The sequence below is a fragment of the Diabrotica virgifera genome, chromosome 10, assembly GCF_917563875.1.
Source record: "Diabrotica virgifera virgifera chromosome 10, PGI_DIABVI_V3a".
Taxonomy (NCBI): domain Eukaryota; kingdom Metazoa; phylum Arthropoda; class Insecta; order Coleoptera; family Chrysomelidae; genus Diabrotica; species Diabrotica virgifera.
Window position 1 is genome coordinate 154554065 of NC_065452.1, and position 14830 is coordinate 154568894.

The 14830-nt window shown below is 34.2% G+C and overlaps 1 protein-coding gene across 1 annotated transcript in view; it reads right to left on the reverse strand.

The window, feature by feature from the left end:
* Positions 1-6005: 6005 nt before the first annotated feature.
* The window catches only part of LOC114325437 (pyrethroid hydrolase Ces2a), a 40679-nt gene continuing 31854 nt past the window's right edge, over positions 6006-14830 (reverse strand). The window contains exons 2-3 of the mRNA XM_028273510.2: positions 12048-12413; positions 6006-7201 (exon numbers count right to left, since the gene is read on the reverse strand). Of these exons, the coding sequence (XP_028129311.1) occupies positions 6129-7201; positions 12048-12413 (1439 nt within the window). The 3' untranslated portion in view covers positions 6006-6128. The remainder of the gene's footprint in view (positions 7202-12047; positions 12414-14830) is intronic.

Below are 14830 nucleotides of genomic sequence, written 5' to 3' on the forward strand. Positions count from 1 at the left end.
TTCACAAACAATAATAAAATTAGTTTGATTTTTGTGGAATTAAAAAATTAAAATACAACAAAATATAGAGTAAGAAAATAACATATTAGATAGAGATTGGAAGAAATTTTGGTGGAAATCAACCTGTGTGAATCGAACACCGCTGTCCTGCGCGTAGCACCAAAAATTATTGTTTACTTCAAAAATTTTCTGACGCCGTGGTAATTAATCGATTTTAATTTTGAAAATTGCAAATGAAAGGTACAGTACACTTCTATAAGCAAAAAAAAATTCAACTTGCTATATGCTTTATTTTCAGTCCTGTAACATTTTGAAAAAATGAATTTTTTTTGCGAAAGCTGTATTGCAAAATTTATTTTTCAAAATCTATTGAACCAATCTTAATGAAATTTACAGTATTGTTTTACTGTAACATAAAGTTTTTCTGGGTAAAATATGAAGGTCCTAAGTGTAGCATAAATGGTTGAAAAACGTAAAATGCGAATACTTGTTTTTGTATGGTGTTTTCGCAATTATTGCTATTTTGCAACTAGGGTAACTATTTTTTAAATTGTTAACCAATTCTATATTGTAGTAAATTGAATTACACAACTTTTATGTCAGTACAACTTTTCTCGAAAATGAATACTTTTAAAGTTATAATCAAAAAACGAAGAAAAAAATCGAATTTTTTCTTCAATTCTTGACATTTTGATTATTTAAACAATGTTCCGGACCTTTTTGAGAGGGAGGATAACTCAAATATTATTATTTAATTTATTTTCAAGCAATTTCTGCAAAAAAATTTGAGTCACCTCTCAACGTCCATCTCAAAACAGATCCGCCCTGGACTAATAGGGATGAAACCTGAAATATTAGCTGCCTGTCATATTGTCTTAGTTTTACTCATATTTTGAGTACAAGGATTCAAAATTCGATTAAATTTTACCTAAATAAATCGACGGGTTGTGGAATGCAATTTTAGATTCCCCGTAGTCTACTTCATTTATCGTTCGTTTGCCTTGCAAATTTTAGAAGGCACGAATTTAGATTGTAACCATAATTTTGGTTCCAACGTTAGAAGTTTTAGATTTTCGGATTTTCTTCTTCTTGATGTGCCTATCCGTGACGAATGTTGGCGATCATCATGGCAATCTTTACCTTATCTGCAGCAACGCGAATTGCTGCACAGATGTTGTGTTGAACCAAGTTCTGAGGTTCTTTAACCAGGATGTTCTTCTTCGCCCTGGACCTCGCTTTCCAAATATTTTTCCTTGCAAGATGGCTTGTAGGAGGGCATATCTGGATTCATTTCACATAATGTTTCCAAAGTATTCCAACTTTCGAGATTTGATGGTGGTTAGTACTTCTCGGTTCTTCCCCATTCTTCTAATGACCTCCTCATTTGTGACCCGATCAGTACATGGGATTTTAAGATTTCTCCGATATAGCCACATCTCAAATGCTTCCAATTTTCGGCACATATCTTCGTTCAAGGTCCATGATTCAACACCATAAAAAAGGACAGCGTCCTCTCTGTCCTTGCGTCCTCTCTGTCCTAGTATCTCAGCATTCTTACTTTTATACCAAGGCTCTTGAAGAAGGCCTCCATCCAGTTGAAGGTGAATCTAGCTTTTCCGATGCGCGCTCTTATCTCTTGGTTGTTGGTCCATTCTTCATGTATTAAGGTGCCGAGGTAGTTGTAGTGCCTCACTCTTTCTACAGGGATTGTTTGATGTAGAGTTGACCTTCTGTTAGCTTTTTCTTCCTGACGATCATAAGCTTTGTCTTCTTTAGGTTTATATTGTGTCCATATTCTGATCTTAGACTTCTCATTGTGTTTGAATTTGCGTTTGTGTACTATAAGTTTTTTTTAACAGTCTTAAATATATTACATAACGATTTCTCTTTAATAACTGCGTCTAAGAAACGTCGATTCTAATAAACAAAATCTAATCATTTATTTGCATTGTAAGCTGCCGCTAAGAGAGTTAAAAGTGATTGTAGGCATTTGGCAGATGCCTGCTGAGAGATTCTTTTAGGCTTAACCAATCGTTTTCTAGATAGAAGTCGTAATGAGGGCAGGGAATTTAGTTATACCGGCGAAAAATCAAAATACATGCGTGAGAAATTAATTCATTTCCGAATTAGATCTTAAGGGGATCACATAGTGGTCCGGTACGTGAGAGTATCTTATTTTCGCCGATACAGGCAATGTTTGACCATTTGAAGATCAAAAGTAATAAATATTTATTTATTTATCGTAATAGATAATACACAAAACAAAAACATTGCACTCCACACCTGTACAAATTACATAAGAATTGTCAAGGCAAGGAGCGCTGTATAATTATCATAAAGTATTACAAAAATTAAAAACATGAGACTAAACAAATAAGAAATAAGCATTGTCAAATTAAATTAATCAGAAACATTCAATATATAAACAAAAAAAGAGAGAAAATAAAATAAAAATAAAAACACTGGAAGTACAACAAACATTGCCAATTGGTTTCTAGGTCTTAGTTTTAATATAATGGACTAATAATCTCTTAAAGATAGTTGCATTATGGCTATTTTTAATGTGATAAGGTATATTATTGAACTGTACAATTCCTTTATGAAACAAGCTTTTCATTGAACTGGACTTGTTGGTTGTTCTAACATAAAAATTTATTGAATTTGCAGCTCTAGTACTATGCTCATGAACATTTGCTATCGGGACCAACTGACTGTTCAAATACTCAGGCAATAAATGGTTTACCATCTTAAATAAGAATGTCATAGATTGGACATACATAAAATGTTCAACTTTTAACCAATTTAAAGTTTTCAGCATATCTTGAATTCGAGTATATCGATTGCATCTCAATATTACTCGCATAGCCTTATTTTGGAGAATTTGAAGCCTGTCATAATTAGAACATCCTGTATAAATCAATGAACAACAATATAAAAAGTGAGGTAATATTAACGAATTATAAATTGTTAATTTAGTTTGAAATGTCAAAAATGGTGATACTCTTCGAAAAAAACCTATTTTTTTCCCTATCTTTCTGCAAATGTAATCAACATGTTTACTAAAAGTTAGTTCCCTATCCAATATGAATCCCAAATACTTTATTTTCTGAACCATTTCAATTTTTTCATTATTTAATTTAATGTGAACATCCAAACTTAAGAATTTCCCGAAAAGAGTATTATTACCAATAAACATGTATTTGGATTTTAACTCATTGACTTTCAATTTGTTTAACTTAAATCTTTCAGTTAATAAATGCAATTCACGATTCATCGTGTCCACTACATCAACAAAATCTTCCCCATAAAAATATATTAATGTGTCATCAGCAAAAAGATGAATTTTACATTTACTTAATACGTTTCCCAAATCATTAATGTATAATATGAAAAGTAGAGGTCCAAGTACACTGCCTTGCGGCACACCAATATCATTTAACTGTGGATTTGACATTTCACTATTTAATTTAGTCCTTTGGTACCTATTTGACAGATAATTTTCCAGCCAATTAAAAACTGTCCCGTTAAAACCATATTTCTTTAATTTCAAAAGAAGTATATGACGATCTATTGTTTCAAATGCTCTTTTGAGATCTATAAAAACTGCGCATATACCGACCCCTGTCGTATCTAAAATACTTTTCATATCTGAGAGAACTAACTGTAATGCGGTCTCACATGAATGAGAATTTCTAAATCCAGACTGGTAATTATACAGGATATTATTTGAAGTAATAAATTTAATCAGCTGATTGTACACCACAATTTCTAAAACTTTTTCACAAAATGGGAGCATATTTATTGGACGTAATTGATCAAGTTTATTAGTATTAGGAACTTTTGGAACAGGAACTATAGTTGATATTTTAAATTGCTTGGGCACCAGGCCCTTCTCTAAACTCATATTAATTAAATTTAATAAAGGATAACCTAACACATGAAATAGATTTTTGATAATATCAAGACCTACTTCATCCGTACTATTTTTTTTTATATTGAAATTTGATTATATCATATAGTTGGTTTAGTGATATGCTCTCAAAAGTTTCAAAATTTATATCAGATGAAACAACTGTCTGCAAATTTAAATTAATATCACTATTTTGGTCAAAACTTACAATAATATCTTTAATACTATCAACATAATATTGATTTAACATGTTTGCCAAATTTACACTATATGTTACACCTTCATGTTCAAGACTTTGAAATTGTGATATAGTTTTATTAGTTCCTACTAACTGTTTGAGATGTTTCCACATTTGTTTAGAATTACCCCTATTCCTATCAATATTTGACTCATAAAATCTAATTTTAACTTGTTTTAAAATTCTAACACAGTTATTTCTTTCAATTTTATAGTTTTTCAAATCTACGCAATCGTTTGTAAACAAAAATCTTTTATAAGCAAGATTTTTATTCTTAACTGCCAATTTACAAGTGTTGTCAAACCATTTATTACCAAAGTTCTTAACTTCCACAGTTTTAACTGGTGACACTCTATTCAAATCATCTACGATATTACTGATAAAAGTATCAGTAACCTCATCGATGTTTACCGAAGAATATGCCCAATCTTTTTCAATCAACATGTTTACCATATTATCATACTCGTATATTATTTTAGAACGAATTTGTTTTGTTTCAATGACTTCACTTTTAGTTACTTTATTATTGAGCACATGGACAATACAGTGATCAGATATTATGTAATATTTTTCTACATGAGCAGTTAACGTATAGTCATTACTTATGACAAGATCAATCATAGATTTTGAATCTTTAAAAATTCTTGTATATTCATTTACAAGTTGCTGCATTCCATTATTTTCTATATATTCTTTCAATTTACTTTTACCCTGACAATTTTTATCATAATGTATGTTGAAATCTCCAGCAATGACTATACTACAACTACTATGTGATTCATAATAATCATCCATCCACTTGAAAAATACATCAATGAATTCACTTATACTACCACTTGGCGATCTATAAATACCCACTATTCTATAATATGATCCATTAATTACAACATCCAAAGACAAAACCCACAAACTCTTGTCAATAATAAATGTTTTGATATTATTGACTTTTATGTATTCTTTCGTATAAATTAGAACTCCTCCTGTATGACGACTACTAGAATCACAACGCGCCATTACATATTCAGGGATCTGTAGCTCAGAATCTGAAAAATCGCTAGTGATACAAGTTTCCGTTAAACATAAAATGTGTGGGTCATATACCTGAACATAAAGTTTGATTTCATCGCAATGTTTATAGTAACTTTCAGCATTAATACAAGAAAGAAGAAGATTATCTGTACACTTTTTATTTGTGCGTGTAATATTTGAAGGCGTCTTTGATGGCTAGATATTATACCCTATTCTTTCTTTAAAGTATCTTTAGCAGTAGTGTTGTTTGGTGACAGTAAGCAGCCAATAATAGTACGGGGTAATAAATATTTACTACTGGCAATTTATAAAAGTTGGTGACGGTTTGACTAATTTATAAAAGCCATGAAGAACGGATAGTCGGATCTGAGCCTCCGCATAATCTTCTAAATGGTCCTCAGACATCTGAGTTGCAACATCCTGGTAAAAAGTTTCAGTCTATTGAGTTTGTGGTGAAAGCAGGACAAACTGTAAGTTATAAAAAATTTTGTCCCGTTGATGAAACATATTTTTGATGAAACAAATTAATGTAAGCTGAAATTTTCTATGGAGTCTTTTTTCTCTTGGACAAAAAAATAATTGCTGAACATACAAGGTAAGTGTGATTGTTTCTAGTTTTTGATTATAGATGTATTTTGGTTTTAAAGGGATACCGTATTTGTGGTATTTTTATTATTCTTTCTTAAACCAATCTTCTATTATAGGTATATGTTCTATATTTAATAAATTTTCTCTTTCAAATATTTAGTCTTATCTTGACATTTAATTATTTTAAAACTAAAGAAAAGGGGTAAATAAAAGATTAAATATACTTTACTTTAGCAACTTTATTGGATATTATATTTAGATTTATACAAATCAAATTTAGATTTATACAAATCAAAGTAGTTTAATTTTAGGATAAAATTTGTACCTTAAATTATCTTTTATATTTAAAAGTTATGATTTAATTTAAAACATGACTTTTATAAAACGATAACAAAGTAGAAACAAAGGGATAGTTCGTATCAAGAAGTGTGTTTGCAAACTCGAACCAGCATCAAAAGACTCACAACACTGAGTAGCTACTGCTTTTACTTTGGGGTAATATTTATTCCAAAAATCAAATGCCTTGTAATTTAAGTTTTTTGGATTACTCATATTGAAGTTTCCATCAATAATCAATATTCCAGGACTTTCCTCCGTATACTTCTCCCAGGTTACTGGATAAATACTGTTTTCCGTGGGATTGGAAGATTTAGCAAAGTTCATCCAGAAAGACATGATTGTGTCTGAAATCCGTTTATCTCTGATATCCCATTCCTGGCTGGTACTCCAGTAAGGTACACCCCAAACATACAGTAAGTCAAACAAGTGTGGCACAGTGGCCCATTCTGGTAAATTAGTAACAGCTGCTGGTGTACTAGGTTTCATGTCGAATCTGTACACATAAGTTGGCTGATCTTTGCTGACTAATGAAGCTAATTGAACTGCTGAGGAAGCCACGTTTCTTTCTGTGAGGAAGTTTATTAAAATCTCTCTGAAAGACTCAGAGTCTTTTACAGGAGTAGAAGGACCATAGAAAAACATGACAGCATCAATCAGATGGTCAGAATTGTAAACACAGGAAGACTCAGAGTTATTTACTACTGGAATATCACCACTTATAAGATCCGTTAACAATGCCTGAAGATAATCATTGGAAGTACTGGTAATATTTTTCAGACTATCGATTTCCAAAATATGTTCCATGTGGGTATAACCTATAAGCAAAGGAACTTTCTCATAATCGCCTCTTTCAAAATGTCTTATCGGAAGATCTGATAAAAACGGTGTACTGCTGTTGGTGATTTCGGCGTCTAAAATCGGTCTCCAGTTGACGTTTACGGTTTGCTGAACCAGTGCCTCTGCGTCTGCGTGTCGTAGACATTGGATCAATGCTGACGTTGGCTTTCTGTCGCAACCAAAGCTGCTATGCAGTAAATCCAATAAATTTTTGTCCAATTCTTTGGCATGATTTATCTCAGAGGGATCCAAAATATTACCTAAAAATGTAAAAATATTATATAAACAATACATACAAATTAAAAGAAGCTGAAAAGAAATACTTGCTGAAAACACAACTCAAAAATTAAGCCACAGCACAACACATCTTCTACAGCAAAGAAGAACACTTAGAGAAAATCAGGATCATAACAAAAATGAACTAAGAATCTTGAATAAGAAAATTGAAAATGAGGTTATACAACACAATGGAAGTAACTAGAGTAATAGAAGAAAACAAAAGCTTGAAAGTACTCAGACATAACATGTCTGTTGGACGTCCACAAATTAAGAAATGAACAGAGGCAAATCATTGAGGATCGAGATCAAATTATGAACACTATAGAGAGTTTTTATAGTCAACTATACAAAGAACAGCAATATATCCGGAGTGGATCATTACCAAAGATAATTAATTAGGGATCTGAAATTTTACCGGACATAACACCCAATGAAGTTCGAAGGTCAGTACAAGAACTGAAAAACAATAATCTCCCAGAGGCGATGAAATATTAGCAGATGCCTTGAAGGTGGCTGGAAAATAATTAAGGCATGTCCTTCTAAAACTCTTCACTATACTAAATTTACAATCAAGATGCAGTAGAAATAAACAAACTAAGACACGTTAAATGCTACTAGGAGCACTCCCGAATCATAATTTACAATTTATATACATTGTAAATCCCAAATCATGATTTCCAAAGTTTATACATTGTAAATTATGATTCAGGGGTGCTCCTAGTATCATTTAACGTATCTTGGTTTGTTTATTTCTACTGAATCTTGATTGTAAATTTAGTATAGATATCTGAAGTAAGCAGTAACACCAACTCAGTGGCATAACGCAGAAACTACCCTTGTTCCTCTACTTGCCCATATTTATAAACTATTTACAAAAATAATTACGAAACGATTAGAAAATAAATTGGAATTTTATCAGCCCATTGAACAGGTCGGTTTTAGAAAAAAGTACAGAACAAACGATCACCTATTGGTAGTAAAAAAAATCTTATAGAAAAATGTACTGAACATAATAAACCACTAGCTTCAATATTTGTGGATTATGAAAAGGCCTTTGATACCACAAATCAACAAAAATTGTTGGAACCCTTGACATAATGTCGAATTGACTATCGGTATATAAATATAATTAAACACATATACCAAAACACAATAGCTAGTGAAATTCCCGATACAAGATACAACGTGGAGTACGTCAGGGGAGCGCCATATCACCGAAACTGTTATTATATTGTGAAACTGATATTATTGTGCTAACAGCAACAGCTGATAGGATAGATGAGGCCAAAGAATCTTTAAATCAACTCTATCTTGTCTCGCTAGAAGGGGGATTTAAAATAAATATATCTAAAATACAGACGATAACAAATCTTGTAGTCAGCGAAGATATCTTCTTCTTCTTTTTCTTTTATATGGGCAGTCCTGCCTGTTTTATTGTCATTCCATCTTTTCCTTGGGCGTCAATACACATAGGTGTATTTATCGTAGGTATAGTATGTGTAGCGAAGATATACGCCATAAATAATGAATTCAGGAAATTCACATAGGAAAAGTAACCAAACGTTAAGCTTCTCCGTCGTATAAGACTGACTTGGACAGCCTTTGGCAAGTTGAACCCCATTTTAAAATCGTTCGACATACCAATATGTCTTAAAAGAAAAAAAACACACTTTTTTTTAGTGTGTTTTGCCAGTATTGACTTACAAAGCGGAATGTTGACCATGACAAGGAGAACACTGCAAAAGTTACGTCTGGCCTAAAGGGCGATGGAGCGTGCTATGTCGGATGCTTCACACTACGAATGGCAATATTCAAGTGGAAATGGGCAGGTCATGTGGCTCCTGTGGCAGATAACAGATGGACAAAGCGAATACTGGAGTGGAGACCAAGAGATGTTGTCTACACCTTGGACTGACGATCTAAAATTGTCATAGGAATTGGATACAAGAAGCACAAGATCGAAACAGATGGGATCTTATGAGGGAGATCTAGTGTCCAGTATATCCCAGATTTGATGATACTTACGAACGTAGTGTCAAAGTTATATTTGACATTTTTGATGATCCAAACCCACGCAATAGCTATTCTAATCATACCTTGGATTTTTAAAAGCATCGAAAATGCTAAATATGATTTTGATGTAACATCTATAAGTATTTCTGCTTCAAAAATAATTACGCTTTTATAAAAAAAAATATTATAATACCCCGTTTTTGTTATAATATAGGACACAATATAAAATTATAAACTATTTTGTTGTTTCAATTCTTATGCCATGAAAGAAATTTGTAACCGATTTTAAACTCATATAAATCAAAGAAAATGTTTTACACACAATTTTAAGAGAAATATCAAAAATTATTTATTCATCAAAGTATATTGTATAAATATTCAGTAGCGGTTACAAATGAAGAGAATATTTTACATGACATAGAAATCTATTGAGAAAACTAGTAACGCCATCTTTTGAAAAAGTGAGAACTAATTTTACCTGATAAAATTTAAAATGTTTTAAAATTACAAATAAAACTCAAAGTTCATGTAAAAGCTGTTGAATATTGCATTGCCATCTAGTTCTGAGCTATTCTGAAAATTTCAGACCTCTAGCTAGTCGGGAAGTATGTTTAAAATCGATTACAGGATTTTTCCCGGACAAAGTGACAAAGAGTCATGCAAAAATAGGCGAACTATATAAAAACGTGGTAATATCTGCTAATGGTGGCGAAATTCTTAGATTCCTTATTGATTCATCATCATCATCATCATGGCTTATTCACTCCTGGCGGAGTGTTCGCCGCCCTTTTGGGCTCTCTGATTCATTTGTTGCGGAGAATCAGTCCGTTGTTGTCTTTTATTATTATAGCAGCGTGTGTGACTTGGCCCTGTCTACAATTTTCCTCCATTCTTTCCGGTCCTTACAACGCTCCTTCCAATTGTAGATTCTCAGCTTCTATATATCTCCTAGGGCTTGATCTCTCCATCTTGCTTTGGGTCTTCCCCTTGGTCTCCCTGTTGTTGGTCTCCAGCCAGTTATGCGCTTCGTGATCACTGGCCTGATTGCAGTCTTGTAAATTTTTAATTTGGTTTTCTTACTAATGTGTTTTTCTTTTAAGAATTTTTGGTAGTTCCAGTAGGTTTTATTACCCAGTAGGATGCGTTCATTTATTTCATCCGCTCTATCATTCTGCCATTCACCATCACTCCCAAGTATTTGAAACGGTGTACTCTTTCATATGTATAAGCACCAAGCTTAATTTCTTTCTCGATGTTCGTATTCTCTCTTGAGCACTTAAGGTATTTCGTTTTGATTTGGTTTATTACTAGCCCTCTCTTCTTTGCTTCTTTATCTAGTATTAATATTATAGTCTGCATGGTTTTTAAATCTCTATTAACCAGTGCAATATCGTCTGCATACGATATCAGTTGGGCTGAAGATTCGATAATAGTTTCCCCAATTTTGGCTGCTCTTACTGCACCCTCTATGGCAATGTTAAATAATGTTGTTGACAGGGAGTCTCCCTGTCTGACACCTACCTCCATTTGTACTTCATCTGACGGGCCTTCCTTGTTAAGATTCGTGCCTTGGATTCCTTCATCGTCATTTTCGTGAGACTTATTAGTTTTTCTTGAATGCCTAATTGGTTCATATATCATTAATTAGCTCCTCCCTTATTACACTGTCAAAGGCTTGCTTGTAGTCAATAAACAGTATGTGGAGATCTATTCCGTGCTCGTAACTTTTTTCGAGGATTTGCGTTACAATGTGTATTGCGTCTATTGTTGACTTACCTTCTCTGAATCCATGTTGGTATTCACCTATTTTTGTTCTCGTTTCTTTTTCTATTCTTTGTTTGATCAAATTAGTTAATATTTTGTACATTGTATTTAATAGCGTGATTCCCCTGTAGTTAGTGCATTTCGTCTTGTCGCCTTTTTTAGGGATTGGTGTTATCAGGCCGCAATTCTCGTCGTTCGGCATGCGTTCTTCTTCCCATATTCGTTCTATCAGCTTGTGGATTCTGTGGGCTAGTTCCTCTCCCCCTTTCTTGAAGAACTCATTTATAATGTCATCTGGTCCTGCTACTTTCCTTGTCTTTAATCTGTTTATGGTCGGCAATACTTCGTTGTATGAGGGAGGCTCTGATTGTTCTTCATTCCTATTTTCTGTTTGTTCTTCATTTTTTGCATTTCCAGCATCGTCTTTCTTTTTGAACAATTCTCTATAGTGTGCTTCCCATTCCTTTTTCCAATATTTGCCGGTATCTTTTTCTTATTCTGTGCTTTTACGTATTTATATAGTCTTGCATTATCGTTACTATTAGCTTCGAGTTCCAGCAGTAAGTCTTCAATCCATTTCTTCTTTTTAGTTCTGCAACATTTGTCTGATTCTTTCTTCTTCTGTTTATAGTGTAGGAGATTTTCTTGTTTCCCTGTAGCCAACCACCTGTGTCTTGCTTTGTCCTTGTCTTTACTAGCTTGCTCGCATTCTTCATCGTACTAATATTTTCTTTTATTGTCTTCCATTAGTCCTATCGTCTCCTCTGCTGTTGTTAAAATACTATCTTTTATGTCTTCCCATGTTTCATCTATGTCCGATGGTTTTACGACTAGTAGTTTTTCTTCCAACTTAATGCAGAATTTTCTGTTTGCATTATCTGCATTTAGTTTGACCGATTCCAGCCCTTTCTTTTCTTTCTGTCGTTTTTGTCTTTAAGAATCTTCAATTTCATGTCGCCTATCACCAAAATGTGATCCGAATCAGCATTGGCTCCCCTGTAGGACCTCACAGGACCTTATTGATTAAATTAAAAATTTATGATTACTTACCACTCATGGCAATGGCTTTATTAAATAGCCCTCTGGACTGGGGATTAATCAAATGCAGTCCAACGCTCATAGCTCCTGTACCGTAACCCATGATACAAATGTTATCGGAATTCCCACCAAACAGCTTAATATTCTTCTTCACCCACATCATCGCGGCCTGTTGGTCAAGCAGCCCAAAATTTCCAGATGCCTCGCCATCCATAGTGGTAAAGAAGCCCATTATATTTAGTCTAAAGCTAACTGTTACGATAATTACTCTCTGGCGATAAACAAGGGTGTGAGGATTCCACATGGCTGGAGTGCCTGTTGTGAAATTTCCTGGATGAAACCAGATTACTGTAGCAAATCCTTGTTTAGGCTCGTCTCCTAAAAAATAAATAACTTTGGTTAATACGATAAGTGTATATTAAATCAACGAAATTAGGCGAAGCAACGAAGCACTAAAAAGCCCAAAACCTAGGAATTTTCTGCAGTAAGATGAATCGTCATGCAACTTTTTGTATTCGATTCGAGAGAGTGTCAGGCAATTTTGTGAACTAAATTGAACTCCAGTAAAAAAATTTGTGCATGAGAAAATGCATTTTCAAAGTGCATCTCGAAGAGATGAAATATGAAAAATATAGAACTCAGGAAATGTTGACGGAAATGAGTTCAATTTTTATACTTCGGGGTTTTGGAGGTCACTAAACACGAATTTCTTGACAGCGATGGTCTCCGAGGTACCTGGTGCCCAGGGTGGAACTCGTCGCCTGGGACGATCGAATAATTCGCGAAATGAAGATTGGATCGAAAAACTGAAAAATACGTGTTCAATATTTTTCAAAAATATATCGAAAGACACTAAATATGACCCCCACTCCACCGCCTGATGTTGGAGTGGGGGGTAACTTTAAAATCTTAAATAGGAGCCCCATTTTTATTGCAGATTTGGATTCCTTACGTAAAAATAAGTAACTTTTATTCGAGACATTTTTTGAGTTATGGATAGATGGCGCTAAAATCGGAAGAACACTTTTTATTAGTGCCATCTATGAAGAATTCTAAAAAATGTTTAGAATAAATGTTACTTATTTTTCATGAGAAATCCAAATCTGCAATAAAACATGGGGAGTCCTAATTGAGTTTAAAATTACCCCTTACCCCACCTCCAGGGGCTGGAGTGGAGGGTCGTGTTTGATGTTATTCGATAGGATCTTGAAAAATATTAAACACATATTAAACACGGTTTTTTATTTGAAAATTTATTCTCGAGATATTGGACCGTTTCTATAATTTACCTATGGTATCACGATAAATCGTTTTCTCGATTATAGCGTTATCTATGCACAAATCGAAAAAATATCTCGAATAAAAGTTGCTTATTTTTACGTAAGGAATCCAAATCTACAATAACAAATAAAGGTTTCCATTTAATATTTTATTGTTACCCCCACCTCATCTCCAGGGAGGGGGGGTCCTGTTTAGTGACATTCGATAGATTTTTGAAAATATGAATTATTCAATCGTCCCGCGAATTATTCGATAGTCCCAGGCGACGAGTTCCACCCTGGGCAGCAGGTACCTCGGAGACCATCGCCGTCATGAAATTCGTGTTCAGTGACCTCCAAAATCTCCAAGTATAAAAATTGAACTCATTTCCGTCAATATTTCCTGAGCTCTAAATTTTTCATATTCCATCTCTTAGATATTATGCACTTTGAAAATGCATTTTCTCATGCACAAAAATTTTTGCCGGAGATCAATTTAGAGTTTACAGAATGCAAAAAGTTGCATGACGATTTATCTTACTGCACAAAATTCCTAGGTTTAATGCTTCGTTGCCGCGCCTAAATAATAAGGAAACAATCAGTATAAGATCTGTTGAGGTGGGATCTGTATAATATGTAGAATAGCGAGGGCGAGTCAAGTCCCACAACCACATTTGACACATTTTGCATCCTCCCAGGAATGTTCTTCCTGAACGTCGTCCTTAACTCATTGTCCATCGTGCCATCTACTGGAAAGTAAACAAGTCACCAGTGGACTTCTCCCTTATGTGGGCAGGTATAGACTTCGGGCTCGCCGAACACGTACTCTCATATTGACCACAACTCCGGACATTCACATAGGACATGCTCCATAGGACATGCTCCACAGTTTCGTCACAGTATAAAGAGGGACAGTAGATCCACTCTCCGAAAAATTGGAAATAAAAAATCTTTAGTCGCGCATGGCGACCGCGCAATGTTGGCATTTGCTTTTGCCCCACTCTCGCATTGCTATTCGCATAGAAACGTACGGCTTTTAACAGGGAAAACCCGCATCAACCACTGGTGAATTACCAATTGCGTACTGCCGGTATTACTTCCTGAGATCAAAGCGCCGACAGAAGAGTGATTTTACTGTGGAACCTCTATATACTGTGGTTTCGTCATCTCGTTCACACTTTCTGCAGAGAGGTATATCTACTAACCCAGTGTGTTCAGGTGTTTGCTTAGTTGACAATGACCAGTAAAAAACTGTTAAGCGTAGGTTTTTCCTGGTCATTCCCAAGTACTTTTCTGATGCTGACTTTCCAAGGTTCCTTAGTGTTACCTTTAGCAAGTCTACATATTTGGCCTTCTTCCCATCTTTTCACGGTTCGCGTATGAGAGTGACATTTAGCAATTTCCGCGAATGTTGTAGTTGACCAGCCGAAAAGATCACCAGGTCGTAAGAATCTTAGGCCTACCGCCTTCCTAGCTAGCTGGTTAGCAATGTTGGTGAGGTGGGATAGAATTTACAAAAGATTTTTGTAAAGTGAG